The sequence below is a fragment of the Onthophagus taurus genome, chromosome 6 (assembly GCF_036711975.1).
Source record: "Onthophagus taurus isolate NC chromosome 6, IU_Otau_3.0, whole genome shotgun sequence".
Taxonomy (NCBI): Eukaryota; Metazoa; Arthropoda; class Insecta; order Coleoptera; family Scarabaeidae; genus Onthophagus; species Onthophagus taurus.
The window spans coordinates 12,264,197-12,283,139 of NC_091971.1; the positions used below are offsets into that span (position 1 = coordinate 12,264,197).

General features: G+C 32.5%; 1 protein-coding gene across 1 annotated transcript; it reads left to right on the top strand.

The window, feature by feature from the left end:
• The first annotated feature begins 1,097 nt into the window (after positions 1-1,097).
• Positions 1,098-11,991, top strand: LOC111424363 (pancreas transcription factor 1 subunit alpha-like). The gene is made up of 3 exons (XM_023057870.2): positions 1,098-2,977; positions 3,031-3,341; positions 11,723-11,991. Exons 1-3 carry the CDS (start codon positions 2,757-2,759, stop codon positions 11,869-11,871), a joined length of 681 nt encoding a protein of 226 aa, XP_022913638.1. The 5' UTR covers positions 1,098-2,756; the 3' UTR covers positions 11,872-11,991.
• The last annotated feature ends 6,952 nt before the right edge of the window (positions 11,992-18,943 follow it).

Here is an 18,943-nt window from a genome sequence, read left to right on the forward strand (position 1 = left end):
CTTTCAGTTGTTAATGTCAACTTTAATTTTATTATTATATTCGTAATCTTCATAAAATAACCTTTAAAGTGAGTTCAAACTTGACGCATTATCTCAAAAAACCAAAATGTTCGAACTTTCAAGTTTTAATTTTGACATATTTGTCAACTTCATAAAAAATCCTTTAAAATGAGTCCAAACTCGACATATTAAACTTTAACATTAATGAAAATACAATCACTTCCGGTTTGAAACGTCAACGTCAACTTTGACATATTTGTCATCTTCATTAAAAAACGTTTAAAATGAGTCCAAAGATGACGTACTTATCTCAAAAAACAAAAAAGTTAGAATAAAAAACGTTAAACCCGAACTTAGTAACAATGAAGATAGCAATTTAACTTTTTAAATATTTTACCAACCATAATTTTTGATTCTTTTTTATTATATTTGTGTTTTTGTGACAAATATTAAGATAAATTAAAAGAATTAAGAATATGTCAAAATGACATTGACATTTCAAACCGGAAGTTCTTATATCTCGAGTAATATTGGAATTAAACGTATCATGTTTGGACTCATTTTAAAGGATTTTGCACGGCGATTACAAATATGTTAAAATTGACATTCTTAATCGGAAGTTGACCATAACTTCATTAATATTGATGATAAATATGTCGTGTTTGTACTCATTTTAAAGGATTTTTAATGAAGATTGCAAATATGTCAAAATTGAGGTTGACATTTTAAATCTGAAGTTAGTTATCATATAATAGACAAATGGGCAACTTCATGGTGTTCTTTTATGATGTATTCTTTATTAAAAAAAACCATTAAAATGGGTCCAAACATGATGTTGCTAGATATCACTATGTTGTATATTTTTATTGCTTTAAAACTAGAACTAACACTAGACCTAGAACTAGAAAAATTCTAAACTTTCTAATTGTATTTTTAATTAGGTCTACTGTTAGTTCTAGTTTTAATTTTTTTTTACTGCTTAATACATTTTACTTAATACTGCTGTCATGTTTATGTGATAAACTGTTTTTGTTTTTAAAATTAATTATACTTAGCCAACTATTAAAAAAAAACGTTTTTAGTTACCTTTAAATTTTCTTTATAAACAATTTATAAATTTTTTTTTTAATTTTCTGATGAAGAGTACTACAATTTTACGTCATCGTAAAGAGAAAACAAATCTCTATCAAATGAGCCTAATGAAAGGATACATTGCCATTTAAAAAACTTCAAGTGTTATTCGTTGCTCATTTGTTTTCTGAAATAAAAACAATTGAATGCCTTATTATGGCAAACAAAATATTAAACAACTTTTATATTAATTGTTTTTTTATAAAGTTGATACTTACCAAGATATATACTATTTTCTATACATAATGGGCACTCTGTATATGATATACTTTTCCTCCAAAGTTGGATAACCTTATAACCAATACTCAACGGACCTTGCTAAGTTCATGGTAAATCGACGTTGACTCTGAACGTAGCCTTAGAATTGGAACAAAAATGTATTCTTTGCGTTTTTGACGTTTTGAATTTTTGACATTTTATTATAAATAAAACTAAATAGGCAACTTTTATCACATATCTGTAATACATATAGCCTAATTAATAAGATTTTTTTAAATTATTTAAAACAAATTCCCCAATTTTTAATTATAAATAATTTTATACAAAATATAATTCTCCTATTATTTTTAATCCAACCCAACATTAACCTATTCATCGAATTCCACCCTCCCCGAGGGTATTATTGGATTCAAACAACTCTTCCGTACGTAATGTTAAAAAAATTAAAGACCCCCTAAGTTCAAAAAACCACAACTGCGCGCCCTACATTGAAAAGAACGCGTTACTCTTCTAAATCTAAATAAGCTCTCTCGTCGATCGGGTCTATAATCCGATGGTTCCAAGTGGACACCCAGACGAAACGAGACCCCTCTTCATTGTCGCTAATAATTTTCTTTTTATTATTTCGATTCTGACACGCTAAATTGATTCTAAACATCTAGATAACACCGGCGATCTTTCCTCCCTTGAAACCCCCATAGATCCGAAACTGATAACAACGACGATATCACTAAATAAAAACGAGAGAGTTCATAATACAACGTTGGGATTTTTTTGGTGTTGTTGCTGGAGCTTTTTGGATTAATCGTTATCGCTTTTTTGTTTGTTTTTTGCACCTGCGCAAGCTTATTTAACAAATAATTATTATTTAGTGTTGTATTAAAAAAATTTTGTGCTAAAATAATGATTGATTGCAAATTAATGATTGGTCGCAAGTTATGATTGGATATCCTTTTTGGGTGATGCATTTAACTTAAACCATTTGATACAGATCAAGCTAAATTTAATATCCACATACGAATTTCCAATTGCATTGTTTTCATAAATACTGAAATATAGAGACATAGTGGGTGGAGCTTTATTCAGCAAATAAGCGTTCGTGAGCGTTCCCCTAAAGCTTTGCTTGGTCGATGGTGGGGATGTTAAAATTCCAACTGAAAGCACGAACTGTGGATCTTCAGTGAATAATCGTACGGTGGTGACACGTGCCAATTGTCCCGAGTCGCGTGTCGCTCGTTTGTAAATCATTTTTACTGTAAATAATCGTGTCAATTAATTTTGGATGAATAGTTGATAAAAAAATTGTATCAAAACAAAAAAATTTTAGTGCTCAATATTATTTTGTGTTGTAACAAGGTAAAATTGAGAAATTTGCGCTGGAATCCCACCGTATTTTGCGGCCGAAAATGTTCAACATGGACAATATCGACCTGGACGCAGTTAACAGGCAATTTTTTTTTGAATCCACCGGATTTCTCGGTGGAGGAGGTGGCCAAAGCGGTGGTGGTTCCAGTACTGGATCTACAAACAGTGGTGATCTCTTTCTTTATGATGAAAATAGTAGTGATTCCGTTGGATCTGGTTATTCTTTTAATAGCGACCAAGAAAATAGTTCTAGTTCTAAAGAGTAAATAAATATTTTTTTATTAAATGTCTTAAAATCATTATGATTAATTTTAGAGGAAGAATTCATCGACATAGGCGGCGCAATAAATGTCCTCAACAACAAATTCAACAAAGACAAGCGGCAAATCTTCGCGAAAGAAAACGAATGCAATCTATAAATGACGCTTTTGAAGGACTTAGAGCTCACATTCCCACTTTACCATACGAAAAACGATTATCTAAAGTAGATACTTTGAAATTAGCGATTGGATACATAAATTTTTTAAGTGAGTTGGTTAGAAGTGATCGAAATGCGAATACTGATTGTTTTAATGGAACGAATAGAAATAGTCAAAGAGATGAGCCGAAAAAGGTTATTATTAGAGGTGAGTTAAAATTTTTTATGAAACTTTGCCATATCGAATGTGTGTGTTTAAAGCTGCAATAATAAAGTCCCCTGTTTTTGATTGTAATTGGTTTCGGGGGTTGTGGGTTCATCCCTTGCCGTTTGTCAAACCCAGGTGACCTTTTTTTGTTGTGCAGGTGTGATTAAATCTACTTCCGGAATTCACAACTTTCAAAAATATCTAGTGTATAAGTATAGTTGTAACAAATTACTTTTTTTTTGTAACAAAATATGATTAATCAAAATAGATTAAAACAATTTGTGAAATGAAGTTGGTCAAAATATGTCATAAAAAGATGCTAGTTGAAAAATGTATAATTATTATATTGTTAAAATACTAACTTTGAATCATAGAGTTGAATTTATTCAAGAATTAACATTTAGAGCAACAATTCATGTCTGGATTCACATACATACATTACACCGATTAAATCGTTAATTCTAGAACATTTTATGAGATGAGTTCTTGATCGAAATCAATTCTTAAGAACTAATGTGTTACTTGATAAATTCTTAGTCAATCATGCCGTGATAGAAGAGTTACTTCAGATTGAAGAGCAAATTCAACTTTGTGGTTGATTATTTGTGATATATTTGCTCGCAGAACTTGAAGAGATCAGTAATAAAATAGAGATCCTTTCCTTAGAAGATCCTTTCTAGAACATAAGGAAGCTATCATGATTCATGGCTATGAAAACTGGTTTATGATAAAAAGGTAGAAAAGTCAAAAACAAGCGATGGAAATGAAATATTTAAGGTACACCCTTAGAGTTGGTAAAAGCCGATAGAGTGAGAAACGAAGAAATTAGAAGATAATAAAGAAAAGAGTTTGGCAGGCAATGATGGAGGGTAAAAATAAGAGAATAAATACCGTGAGAGAGATCTTGGCAACTCACGGTAAGTCCTAAATGGAGGCAATAAAGTTGGTAGCTAACAGAGAGGTGTGGAAAAATTTGGTTACAAACAGGCACAGTTAAATAGAGAACTAGAGGAGAAAAACTAGTTTTTGCTTACAATATTTCACAAATCACACTTGAGTTCTTGTGCAAGTCCAAATTCGTTTGAGTACTCAAGCCTGATTGAATGATTTCTAGCTCATAGTAATTGGTATGCATGAGACTAATCGTGAATTGGTACACATTCTGAATCCTCAAACTTGAATTATGAAAGAACTCCTGTTTATGTTTGTATGATAAAAATTTTATCATACAGTATGTCCCCGGATCGAGTTACAAAGAGGAAAATAGTTATTTATGTACCAAGTCGGCAAAGTGATGCTCGATAAAGACGTGTTGCATACAACATTTTATCGCCAACCGCAAAATTTAACGATATGAAGATATTCTAACTTACCAATATTATGACATGTGTCAAACGATTTGTTTTGTTAATATACCTCGGTAAAGTTACACTATCTATCAAAGGTCGGTAGTATAGTGGAGGGAAGTGCGCTTTCAAAAAAAAGGTACCGCGTTCAAATCCAGCTGTTCAACGGCATTTTTTTCAAATAGACAAAAATTGCCACATTGACAACTAGAAAAATTAATGACCCAATGTCACCAACTTGAACTGGTTCCATAAAATGTTACTAAAATCTCATTACAGCATCGGATGGTGTAACGAGTCTCATTACAGCATCGGATGGTGTAACGAGTCTCATTACAGCACCCGTTTGAGTACTGTTATAGCTTTCATTACCGTCGCGAATTACAAAAAGTACTTTACCTGCCGCATATGCATAGTTTATTAGACAGTAGCACAAAGTATCACTTTACTGCCGCAAATGGATAGCATAAAGTATGGTTTTGCTGCCGGTTGGCGATAAAAAGATTTATTACTGATTTTTCAAACTTATCTCAGCATAAATAATGCGTCTGATATGTTCAAACCACTAAGGTCCATTACTACCATTTTTAGTTAAATTTATCTTATAGATAAACCCATCTACTAGCCAATCAGAACGCGTAAAATAGCCGTAACTGTGGTAATAATCCCTTAGATAGCTTAACCAGAAGATGGTAGTAACGAGCCTTAGGCACGGTTACGGCTATTTTGCGATTGGGTAATAGATGGGTTTATCTATACGATAAATTTAACTAAAAGATGGTAGTAATGGACCTAAATCGCACGAACTTTATATTCTAACTATAAAAGTTAACTAATTATTCCCATTTTTATGTAAAAATTATACTTTTCTTAAATTAAAAATTTTTCAAGTTCAATTTACGATGTGTAACAAAGTGTTGAATAATGAAGCCATTATTCCACAGTTCTGACACGACCTACTAATCAAAAAATAAAATATTAACAGAAATGACAGCTTTCTTATATTGAGGTTATGTCTGAAATGTCTGTACCATAAACAACCTGAAAAAGCAACAAATTCATCCAATTTTCATATTTTCGTAGTTTTCTCGATATCTAAGCATTTGAGAGCAAAAGTGCAAGAGACCAATATTGTTAAGGATAAAACTTACAACAACTATTGCTCCAAAAGTTTTTTTATAATATGCTTCGTATCACTAGTGTTACCATTAACAACTTGAAAAGCAACAAATTCATCCAATTTTCATATTTTCGTATTTTCGTTAACATTGACGCATCTGAGAGCAAAAGTGCAAGAGAGCAATATTACTAAGAATAAAACTTGCAACAACTATTGTTCCAAAAGTTTTTCTGTAACATATTCCGCTTCCCGAATGTTATCATTAATAACATTGAAAATTCAACAAATTTATCAAAATTTCATATTTTCGTATTTTTCTTGATATTGACGAAATTGAGACTAAAAGTGCAAGAGAGCAATATTGCTAAGAATAAAATTTGCAATAACTATTGTTCCAAAAGTTTTTTGTAATCTGCTCCGATTCCCGAGTGCTACCATTGACAACTTGAAAAAAATACCAATTCATCCAATTTTTATATTTTCGTATTTTTGTTAGCATTGACGCATCTGAGAGCAAAAGTGCAAGAGAGCAATATTGCTAAGAATAAGATTTGCAATAACTATTGTTCCAAAAGTTTTTTGTAATCTGCTCCGTTTCCCGAGTGTTACCATAAACAACCTGAAAATGCAACAAATTCATCCAATTATCGTATTTTTGTTAATATTGACACATCTGACAGCAAAAGTGCAAGAGAGCAATATTGGTAAGAATAAAATTTGCAACAACTATTGTTCCAAAAGTTTTTCTGTAATATGCGCCGTTTCCTGAATGTTACCATTAGTAAATTGAAATAGCAACAGTCTTCCAATTTTCGTATTTTTCTCGATATTGACGCATCTGAGAACAAAAGTGGAAGAGAGCAATATTGCTAAGAATAAAATTGGCAACAACTATTGTTTCAAATGTTCTTCTGTAATATGCGCCGTTTCCAGAGTGTTACCATTAACAACTTGAAATAACAACAGTCATCCAATTTTCGTATTTTTCTCGATATTGACACATCTGACAGCAAAAGTGCAAGAGAGCAATATTGCTAAGAATAAAATTTGCAACAACTATTGTTCCAAAAGTTTTTCTGGAATATGCGCAGTTTCCCGAGTGTTACCATTAACAACTTGAAATAGCAACAGTCATCCAATTTTCGTATTTTTCTCGATATTGACGCATTTGAGAGCAAAAGTGCAAGAGAGCAATATTGCTAAGAATAAAATTTGCAACAACTATTGTTCCACAAGTTTTTTTATAACATGCTTCGTATCACTGGTGTTACCATTAGCAACTTGAAATAGCAACAGTCATCCAATTTTCGTATTTTTCTCGATATTGACGCATCTGAGAACAAAAGTGGAAGAGAGCAATATTGCTAAGAATAAAATTTGCAACAACTATTGTTCCAAAAGTTTTTCTGTAATATGCGCCGTTTCCTGAATGTTACCATTAGTAAATTGAAATAGCAACAGTCTTCCAATTTTCGTATTTTTCTCGATATTGACGCATCTGAGAACAAAAGTGGAAGAGAGCAATATTGCTAAGAATAAAATTTGCAACAACTATTGTTTCAAAAGTTCTTCTGTAATATGCGCCGTTTCCAGAGTGTTACCATTAGCAACTTGAAATAACAACAGTCATCCAATTTTCGTATTTTTCTCGATATTGACACATCTGACAGCAAAAGTGCAAGAGAGCAATATTGCTAAGAATAAAATTTGCAACAACTATTGTTCCAAAAGTTTTTCTGGAATATGCGCAGTTCCCCGAGTGTTACCATTAACAACTTGAAATAGCAACAGTCATCCAATTTTCGTATTTTTCTTGATATTGACGCATTTGAGAGCAAAAGTGCAAGAGAGCAATATTGCTAAGAATAAAATTTGCAACAACTATTGTTCCACAAGTTTTTTTATAACATGCTTTGTAGCACTAGTGTTACCATTAGCAACTTGAAATAGCAACAGTCATCCAATTTCATATTTTTCTCGATATTGACGCATCTGAGAGAAAAGGTGCAAGAGAGCAATATTGCTAAGAGTAAAATTTGCAACAACTATTGTTCCAAAAGTTTTTCTGTAATATGCGCCGTTTCCTGAATGTTACCATTAACAACTTTAAATAGCAACAGTCATCCTATTTTCGTATTTTTCTTAATATTGACGCATCTGAGAGCAAAAGTGAAAGAGAGCAATATTGTTAAGAATAAAATTTGCAACAACTATTGTTCCATAAATTTTTTTATAACATGCTTCGTATCACTAGTGTCACCATTAGCAACTTGAAATAGCAACAGTCATCCAATTTTCGTATTTTGCTCGATATTGACGCATCTGAAAGCAAAAGTGCAATGGACCAATGTTGCTAAGAATAAAATTTACAATAACTATTGCTCCGAAATCTTTTTTATAACAAGCTTCAATTTTTATATTTTCGTATTTTTCTCGATATTGACGCATTTCAGAGCAAAAGTGAAAGAGAGCAATAATGCTAAGAACAATATAAGCTACAACTTTTGTTGTAAAAGTTTTTTTATAACATCCTCCGTTTCCCGAATGTTAACCACTACCATTAACAACTTGTAAAACAACGAAATTCATCCAATTTTCATATTTTCGTCTTGCTCCGATTCCGAAATGCTAAATTAGTTGAGTTAATAAAAAATAAAAATCAACCATATACAGGGTGATTTATAACATACAGAACATATAAAACCGCTGATATTCAGTAAAGAACAATTAAAATTAGCAATTAAAAACACCAGTTTTTGACCGATTTAACAAATTTTTAAATAACCATAACTGCCATATTACAAAGATTTTATTATTTATTGCTAATTATGCATTGTTTAAGTAACCCTGAAAAATTCGCAGTTTGAATTTAAACGTAGTCAATAATACTATATATCGTAAGAAATGCTTGGCCATTAATTCAACTTAAACGTTCTATATCTTTATGATTATTACGTTGTAGTCAAAACATTATTAAGAAAATATCTTCAATTTGGCCCCTAGTACCTACCCTTTTAATCTGCTCCGTATGTTATAAATCACCCTGTATGTACCTACAGTGTAAAGTCGTAAAATCTGTATTTATTATCCGATTTCGACAAATTTTTTTTTAAATTGTAGAGCGTAAGAAACTGTATCTTAGGTCAAAGAGTCATATTTTTTTTAAAAAACCAAGGCCTACTATTTCACTTTTTAGGTGAAAAAATGAAGATTTTGTCATGGTTTACTAGATCAGATGAAATAAATTCATAAAAAATGATGTTTTTCAATTATCTGCAACTGTTTTAATTTCTAACCATTTTTGATGAAACTTGGTACTTTCAAAAGGCGCTTAATGCAGTGGTGTACTCAGATTTTTTCTTAAAAATTTCTAAAATATCTTCATTTTTAGCACCTAAAAAGTGAAAAGTAGGCCTTGGCTTTTCTGAGAAAAATATGATTCTTTTTTTAAGGTCTACAATTAAAAAAAAAATTGTCGAAATCGGATAATAAATACAAATTTTACGAGGGTGCTCCGCTTTCAAATGGGTCACACTGTATATAAATTAATATCTAAAGTCTAAAGTCCTCCAGGTGACCCTAGATACCATTTGCGCTTGGTGTAAGGGAGAGAACCTCTCAATAAACCCGCAAAAGACAATTGTTGTGCCCTTCACTAGGAAGCGAAAGTTGGATGGACTAATCCGCCCAACTATCCAAGGTGAAGAAATTCCTTTCTCAAAGGAAGTCAAATATCTAGGAGTAATCCACCCTGTCATGGAATGGACATTTGCAGGGAGTTTTGCACAAAGCTAGACTATCCTTGTGGACTTGTCGCAGTCTTTGTGGAAAAAATTGGGGTCTTACCCCTGAAAGACTGTACTGGCTCTATGTGACTGTGGTTAGACCTATGATCACATACGGAGCAGCAGCCTGGTATAGGAAAGTCCGACAGACTTCAGTTATCAGTAAACTTTCACGAATTCAACGAGTAGCTGGAATGGCAATCTCTGTTGCGATAGGCACAACGCCAACTCTAGCAATGGAGGTTCTGCTTGGCCTATCTCCTCTGCATTTGCATATAGATAAAGTGGCTAGAACAACCATTTACAGATTTAAGCAATATGCTCAAAACTGTTCAGACATGTCCTACTAATGGGCTGCGGAAGACATTATAAGCACTGATACTGTGCTATCAATGCTGTCAGATTTGGCGGTATCACTATCAGTGATTAACGCTCGATACCAGATTGTACTGCCTGAGCGGCAGTCCTGGATCGAAAATGAAAATTCTCTGGTTCGGGCAGATATTTGCTTGTACACAGATGGATCAAAAACGCCTGAAGGGGTAGGAGCAGGAGTATACTGCCAGACACCTCGAATTAAGCAAGCCTACAGCCTGGGTACGTACTGTACTGTATTCCAGGCGGAAGTATTTGCTATTGACATGGGTGCTAAAATCCTTCTTGAAAGAGGGGTGAAGAACATGACAGTACGAATTTTCTCAGACAGTCAAGCCGCTCTCCAGGCGCTGCAAGCCGTGAAAACGGTGTCGGCTCTGGTTAATGATTGTAAGAGAACATTAAACACACTGAGTTGTGATAACAGAGTCTCTCTGATCTGGGTCCCGGGTCACTCTGGGGTTGCTGGCAATGAAGCGGCAGATAAGCTAGCACGAGATGGCAGCGCTGAAGCGTTTGTGGGACCGGAACCAGCAGTTGGTGTATCATTTGCGATGGCCAAATATAGGATTGGACTGTGGGCTGAAGAGAGACTTCGCCTACTGTGGACCAGTTCTCCTGGAATGAGACATGCTAAGGTGTTTATTAACATCGCCACTGTCAAACCCGGGAATATTTTAGGACTTGCCCGTAGTAGCATAAAAGTTCTAATGGGAGTTTTTACTGGGCACTGCCGATTAAAAGCACACCTCAACTTGTTGGGTTTAGCCGACGATGTTGAATGCCGACTATGTGCGGAGGAAGCAGAGACGGTTGAGCATGTTTTATGCCACTGCCCTGCCGTTAACCGTATCAGATTCTCGATTTTTGGGTCTCAAAAGATCTGAATGACCTTTCGCCGAGCAAGGTATTAATGTTCGTTAAGAGCATTGGACTGCACGGTGAAATTTGATAACGATATCTATCGGGGTACAATAGATCCTTAGGGTCGCGGTGCAAGGTTGGTTGGTCCGCCTACCCGATATGTATTCTATGTAATATAATGTAATGTATGTAAATTCATTTATAAAGCTTTATCAAACACAATTTCTAACATCATATTTAAACCTACCGATTTTTTACCCATATTTGGTCGACATAGGTTGGCAACGCAGCTTATAACCCCAAAAACCTTAATTTTTGGTTATTTTAAATAATTTTTTAGCATCTCAATCTTGCTAAAAATTAGCTTATTGAGATCTGTATATGGTTTTTTATGTAGTCCTTCAAAATTTTGGGTTAAATTTAAGTTATTACTAATTTTTTTAATGTAGTTGTTTACTTTTTTAGTTACAGCTGTATCGTAATAGATTTTGCGTAACGAATTATGACTAATGTAAACCCTCAAAAAGAATATTAAGGGTGAGTTTCACGCCGTCCGGTCGTATGTTTGATATCGCACCCCGTAATTTGCGAGCCATTGATAGTTCAACCCCTGACCCTGTCATAATCAATTTTATACGGGGAGTACTTGTGGTACAACCACACCGATATCACCATCACCTATACTCAACTCGAAATATCATTCAACAATAAGAACCGATCTCCATTCTCCGCTTCATTTCTCCCTCATTTCAATACAATCGTCCGACTATTATTGCTATTATCTATTGTTATTTTAACAATTAAACTTTAAATCGTATTAGTAAAGGGGATTTTTTTTTTGTTAATCTAAATTTATTCTATTTTGCGAATTGAATTTTATTTTATTTCTAGGTTCCGGAAGCGTTTATACGGCTCATTCTCTTTCGTGGTCACGACAAAAAGAACCCGGTTCTAATGGAATTATGTACGCTAAAGTTTGGACACCAGAAGACCCGAGGACCAATAAAACTAGTAGTTCTTCGACGTTTTTACAAAATTAATAAGAAATGTTATTTGTTGATTAATCTTAGAATACTCTTAAAAATTTTTTTCTAGTCATTACGAGACTAATCTAGTCATGGGAAGAATTATTTATTTTTTAAAAGATTATAATTAAGAATGTACAGATTATTTATTACCTTACTTATTATTAAATAAAAACTTATTAAAAAAATTAGTTGTGGTGGTTTTAATAAAAAATTATTGAAGGTAAATTTAACATTAACTTTTTTTGTTAAATTCTAACCAGTTGTTCATTTTCTCACCAAACATGGATCGTCACGCCCTCAACCTCTGGGGTTTCTTTACACTACCCAGTCGATATTTCCCTCCATTCGGATTGGCTACACCTGTGTGGTTCTCACGATGGAAACTCTCCAGCAGGATTATTATCCTGCTGAATACTACTTTTTTAGTACAACACGATCGTGCGTGTTTCATTTTAAACGAATACATTCAATAAATTATTTAAATAAATAAAATTTCATAAATATTAGACTCATTAATTAATCAAAAATTTTTTTTGTACTCTATAATCTAGAGTCTAGAGATGTGGGGAGATCAATTCCAGCTTTCATACCACCTTGTGGGTGGGCGTCCAAGAAGTTTCTTTGATCTTGGGCAATTTTTGCCACTCAACATAATCCCTCAAGGTGTAGAGTCCTCATTTCTGCTGCTCGAACGATTCTTTTTATTAAACAAGGGTTAATTATTTTTAACAAATTATAAAATTTGTTTTCACCCTATAAACGCACGTGTCCACATCATCACCTTCTCTCAAATAAAAATGTGTAATATGCTTTTAATGTACTCCTCTTCACCCTTCAACAAAAAAGGAAGGGGGATTATTAAGTGTTTCAACTACCCCCTGTATTGATACATATGTTTCAATGGTACACTGATCGCACGCCTTCAATCCAATTCCACCCTCTTCTCATCTACGTTTACAGATGATTTTTCCTCTCATGATCGCCCAAACAAGAACTAACTTATTAGTTTAGGAATCGTTTTTAAACATCGATGTGGTCCACTGGGAGAAATTTGAATCTGATTTAAGTGGTTTAAGTTGACGAAATTGATTTTGAATAAATAATATCAAGGAATATAAAAATCGTGTAGGTAATTATAAAACACGTGTACGGATAATTTGGGGGCATGACATGCAACCCCTTTTATTCGTTGAACCGTGGAAAATGTTGGTAATTATTTTGCGGAAAGAACGGCTGTGTTTACATTTTTCTGATTCCTTCTTTATCTTCATGTTTATCAAAAAGTAAAAAAAAACGTTTTCAATTTATTTTTATCCCCTCAAGAAAATCTAATAATTCATTTCTGAAATAATGATTCTTTCTCGTTCTCAATATGTCGTAAATTAAAACCATTTATTTGAAACGCGTTTTTAATTGACCACATTTAGTTATAATGTTGTTTATGATGAGAGGGTATCTCACCCTCTTTTTCAACTTCCGGTTTTTGAGAATTACTAATTTATCATTTATGACAGGTTCTGTTATAAAATTTATAATTTATTAGGGATGCATTTAAGAGTTTTTGAGACAAACTTTTACTTTTATTTTTCCATCTAGTTTATAAGCCAATATCTTCGTTGTTTTTATAGATAGCGGTCTTTTAAGAATATCACTAAAAAGCCTGATCTTTTCTTCATCTAAATCCGGGATTTGTCCGGTTATTATAGTGTTAAGGATAAAGAATAGTGAAAAAGTTCAGTTTTTAACAGAATTTAAAAAAGAAACAAAAATGCAATTTGGACCATCAACAATTGTTACGTATGACAATTTTATCTATAAGAAAACTCTGAAAGACTAGATTTTTTGAAACAAAAATGTTAAAAACAATTATTTATGTGGATATCTTAAATGCATTCAAATATGGCATAAATGCAATTATTTATTCGATTGTTCAGTTTTTACAATAATCAACCTATTTTGTGAACACTGTCCATTTTATTATAACTCTATTTAGAATATACCTAAATCTAATTTTAAGTATATTGCTAAATCTACGTAGATTGTAGCATTCTATTAAAAATATGTCGAACACTAATTTCGAGTGCATTGTAAAATCTGTATAGATTATTTTTGGATAAAATGGATTCTAAGTTCATCGTGAGTTTTAATAAATATAACCAAAATGAGTGATGAATGATTTTATTAATGTTTCGATTGGAGAAAATACATATGAAAGAAAAGACATTAATTATAAGGACAAAGTGCATGTATGAAAATTTTACCGTCAGAATTATTAATGATGAAAATGATTATGTGTCGATACATGTTGTGAACAGAATTTAACATTAACCAACAATTATGTAACGGTTCAAGTATAAAAATAATCGTTATCTATATTAAAATCACGATTCACTCCGTACTCAGCTCTCAATTTTCTAAAAGTATAAAGATATTATGTATAGATTATAATTTCAACTCTACCAACATTTAATATGTAATCTGTGTTCACTCATTGTAGAGTCAATAATTCACCTCCTGGAAACATGTTAGATTTAAAATAGTTAGTTATTTTTTACCGTGTATAGTAATTATAAGTGGTTATTGCAGTTTTTGGGGTGAAAATGCTTGTGCAAATCTGCGATCTACTAAAGTTATATACCACTGTATAGAGCAGAAAATTTTCTATAGATTCAATATGATCACCGAGTTTTGTCTGAATCATATAAAAAAGTTATGACACTATAAACATTTACATACTGTAATTATACGCGGTTTTTGCAGTTTTTGGAGGGTAGGAAAATACTTGTGCAAATCTGCGATCCACTAAAGTTATATACCTCTGTATAGAGCAAAAAATTTCCTATAAATTCAATATGGTCACTGAGTTTTGTCCGTATCATATGAAAAAGTTATGACACCGTAATCATTTACATACTGTAATTATACGCAGTTTTTGAAGGGAAAATATTTGTGCAACCATGCGATCTACTAAAGTTACATACCACTGTATAGAGCAGAAAATTTCCTATAGTTTCAATATAAAAATCGAGTTTTGTCTGAATCATATAAAAAAGTTATGACACCGTAAACACTTACATACTGTAATTATACGCGGTTTTTGCAGTTTTTGGAGGGAAAATACTTGTGCAACCATGCGATCTACTAAAGTTATATACCACTGTATAGAGCGGAAAATTTGCTATTGATTCAATATAGTTACAGAGTTTTGTCCATATCATATAAGAATGTTATAACGCCGTAAACATTTACATATAGTAATTATAAGCTGTTATTGCAGTTTTTGGGGTGAAAATGCTTGTGCAAATCTGCGAACTACTAAAGTTATATACCACTGTATAGAGCAGAAAATTTCCTATAGATTCAATATGATCACTGAGTTTTGTCTGAATCATATAAAAAAGTTATGACACTATAAACATTTACATACTGTAATTATACGCGGTTTTTGCAGTTTTTGGAAGGTAGGAAAATACTTGTGCAAATCTGCGATCCACTAAAGTTATATACCTCTGTATAGAGCAAAAAATTTCCTATAAATTCAATATGGTCACTGAGTTTTGTCCGTATCATATAAAAAAGTTATGACACCGTAAACATTTACATACTGTAATTATACGCAGTTTTTGCAGTTTTTGGAGGGAAAATACTAATGCAACCATGCGATCTACTAAAGTTACATACCACTGTATAGAGCGGAAAATTTGCTATTGATTCAATATAGTTACAGAGTTTTGTCCATATCATATAAGAATGTTAGAACGCCGTAAACATTTACATATAGTAATTATAAGCTGTTATTGCAGTTTTTGGGGTGAAAATGCTTGTGCAAATCTGCAATCTACTATAGTTATATACCACTGTATCGAGCAGAAAATTTCCTATAGATTCAATATGGTCACCGAGTTTTGTCTGAATCATATAAAAAAGTTATGACACTATAAATATTTGCATACTGTAATTGTATGCGTTTTTTGCAGTTTTCGAAGGGAAGAAAAATACTTGTGCAAATCTGCGATCCACTAAAGTTATATACCTCTGTATAGAGCAAAAAATTTCGTATAAATTCAATATGGTCAAGGAGTTTTGTCCGTATCATATAAAAAAGTTATGACACCGTAATCATTTACATACTGTAATTATACGCAGTTTTTGAAGGGAAAATATTTGTGCAACCATGCGATCTACTAAAGTTACATACCACTGTATAGAGCAGAAAATTTCCTATAGTTTCAATATAAAAATCGAGTTTTGTCTGAATCATATAAAAAAGTTATGACACCGTAAACACTTACATACTGTAATTATACGCGGTTTTTGCAGTTTTTGGAGGGAAAATACTTGTGCAACCATGCGATCTACTAAAGTTATACATATACCACTGTATAGAGCGGAAAATTTGCTATTGATTCAATATAGTTACAGAGTTTTGTCCATATCATATAAGAATGTTAGAACGCCGTAAACATTTACATATAGTAATTATGCGCAGTTATTGCAGTTTTTGGGGTGAAAATGCTTGTGCAAATCTGCGATCTACTAAAGTTATATACCACTGTATAGAGCAGAAAATTTCCTATAGATTCAATATGATCACCGAGTTTTGTCTGAATCATATAAAAAAGTTATGACACTATAAACATTTACGTAATGTAATTATACGCGGTTTTTGCAGTTTTTGGAGGAAAAGAAAATACTTGTGCAAATCTGCGATCCACTAAAGTTATATACCTCGGCATAGAGCAAAAAATTTCCTATAAATTCAATATGGTCACGGAGTTTTGTCCGTATCATATAAGAAAGTTATGACGCCGTAAACATTTACATATAGTAATTATGCGCGGTTATTGCAGTTTTTGGGATGAAAATGTTTGTGCAAATCTGCGATCTACTAAAGTTATATACCACTGTATAGAGCAGAAAATTTCCTATAGATTCAATATGATCACCGAGTTTTGTCTGAATCATATAAAAAAGTTATGACACTATAAACATTTGCATACTGTAATTATACGCGTTTTTTGCAGTTTTCGAAGGGAAGGAAAATACTTGTGCAAATCTGCGATCCACTAAAGTTATATACCTCTGTATAGAGCAAAAAAATTCCTATAAATTCAATATGTTCACGGAGTTTTGTCCGTATCATATAAGAAAGTTATGACGCCGTAAACATTTACATATAGTAATTATGCGCGGTTATTGCAGTTTTTGGGGTGAAAATGCTTGTGCAAATCTACGATCTACTAAAGTTATATACCATTGTATAGAGCAGAAAATTTCCTATAGATTCAATATGCTCACCGAGTTTTGTATGAATCATATAAAAAAGTTATGACACTATAAACATTTACATACTGTAATTCTACGCGGTTTTTGCAGTTTTTGGAGGGAAGGAAAATACTTGTGCAACCATGCGATCTACTAAAGTTACATACCACTGTATAGAGCAGAAAATTTCCCATGGAATCTATGTGGTCATGGAGTTTTGTCCCTATTATATAAGAATGTTATGATCAGTGATGGGCGCTGGGTAAATACCTGACGGGTAGGTATTTAGAAAATGGGTATTTATCCGGGTATTTACCCCGGCCCAGAGTAAATAACCAAATCGTACGTATAAAAGTGATACAAGGCCATCATCTCATGGCCAAGATACACATCTGTCAACCCTCTCAATTTCATTATCCCCAATGTTGATGGTACACTTGGGAACAAGATTTGTCATAAATTTTGATTTCTTTACGTTAATATTTAGCCCGATTCTTGCACACACCTCCTTTAAGTCGTTCACCATTAGTTACATCTCTCCAAGCCTATCCAAAATAAGAACTATATCGTCCACGTAGCGTAAAATACTTAGGTATTTGCTATCAATGTTGATGCTTTTTTGGATCAAATCCAGTTGTTTAAATGTATTCTCCAGGACTGTCATGAACCATTTGGGTTCAACATTGTATCGCTTTATTTTACTCACAATCAGTATTTTACTATTTCTACTCTCTTCAGTATTTTTATGCAATTTTACCGTCATTGTAGCATTCTTGTAGATGTTATAAACAAGTTTGGTGTATCGATAATCGACTCTGCATTCTTGAAGTGCTTGCAAAACTGCCAACAACTCAATTTAAATTAAATTTTATAAATACCTCTAAATACCCATCTTGGGTAAATACCCCCGGGTATATATCCAGGAAATTTACCCTTGAAAATAAATACCCGGGTATTTAACAACACTGGTTATGATGCTGTAAACTTGTCAACATTTCCATATAGCAATCATAGGTGGTTTTTGCAGTTTTTGGGAGGAATATAACAGAGTAAACTACGCTATTCTCTGTTTCTGTGTTAATTTGTGACAAATGTTTAATGATGGAATGATAACCATAAATTATGTTTTAACCCATAAGCAAATTTAGTATTTTAACATAGTTTTAAAATTTTTTTTATACCTATATTTATTTTTCTTCGTCCTCACGATTTGTGTTTTACAATTATTTCTTTCTTTATCATTTTCAAAGCAGAGAAGGCTTATAAGTCCTTCAGAAAAATTTGTATTATTCCTTGATTTCTTGCTATGAAATGATGTTATAAATGAGTCTGAAGATATTAATAGTCTGTTTAAAATGTCTCTATTATTGTATATTCTTGACATTTTTCTGGAAAAGTTCTCTCTATACGTTCTAAGGTCTTTATTCTGAGTTTCTTGCGCATCTTCTGAAAGCAGGCCAATCTGGATACTGAATGATTTTATTATTAAGTGGCCATGCACAAGAATTTTAGACAGGCATATAATACCAATTATATAATTGATTATTTAATAGAATTGTGTCGTTTGTAATATTTTTAAATGCAGCAGCGTTCATTTCTTGATAATAATTTTTGTGAAATAGGCAGCTAATTTGGCATTTTAACGCGTCATTGAATTTCTTTTTTATTACTGTGTGTTGGATAGGTATTTTTTAACTAAAAAAATACTTCGGACTTGTTTGGGAAGAAGGTCTCTTTTTTAAAGACGCACGGTTAAGCCCGAAAGCTTCTAGTTCTAGACCTAATAATAGAGTTAGTACTAATATTAATTCATAAAAAA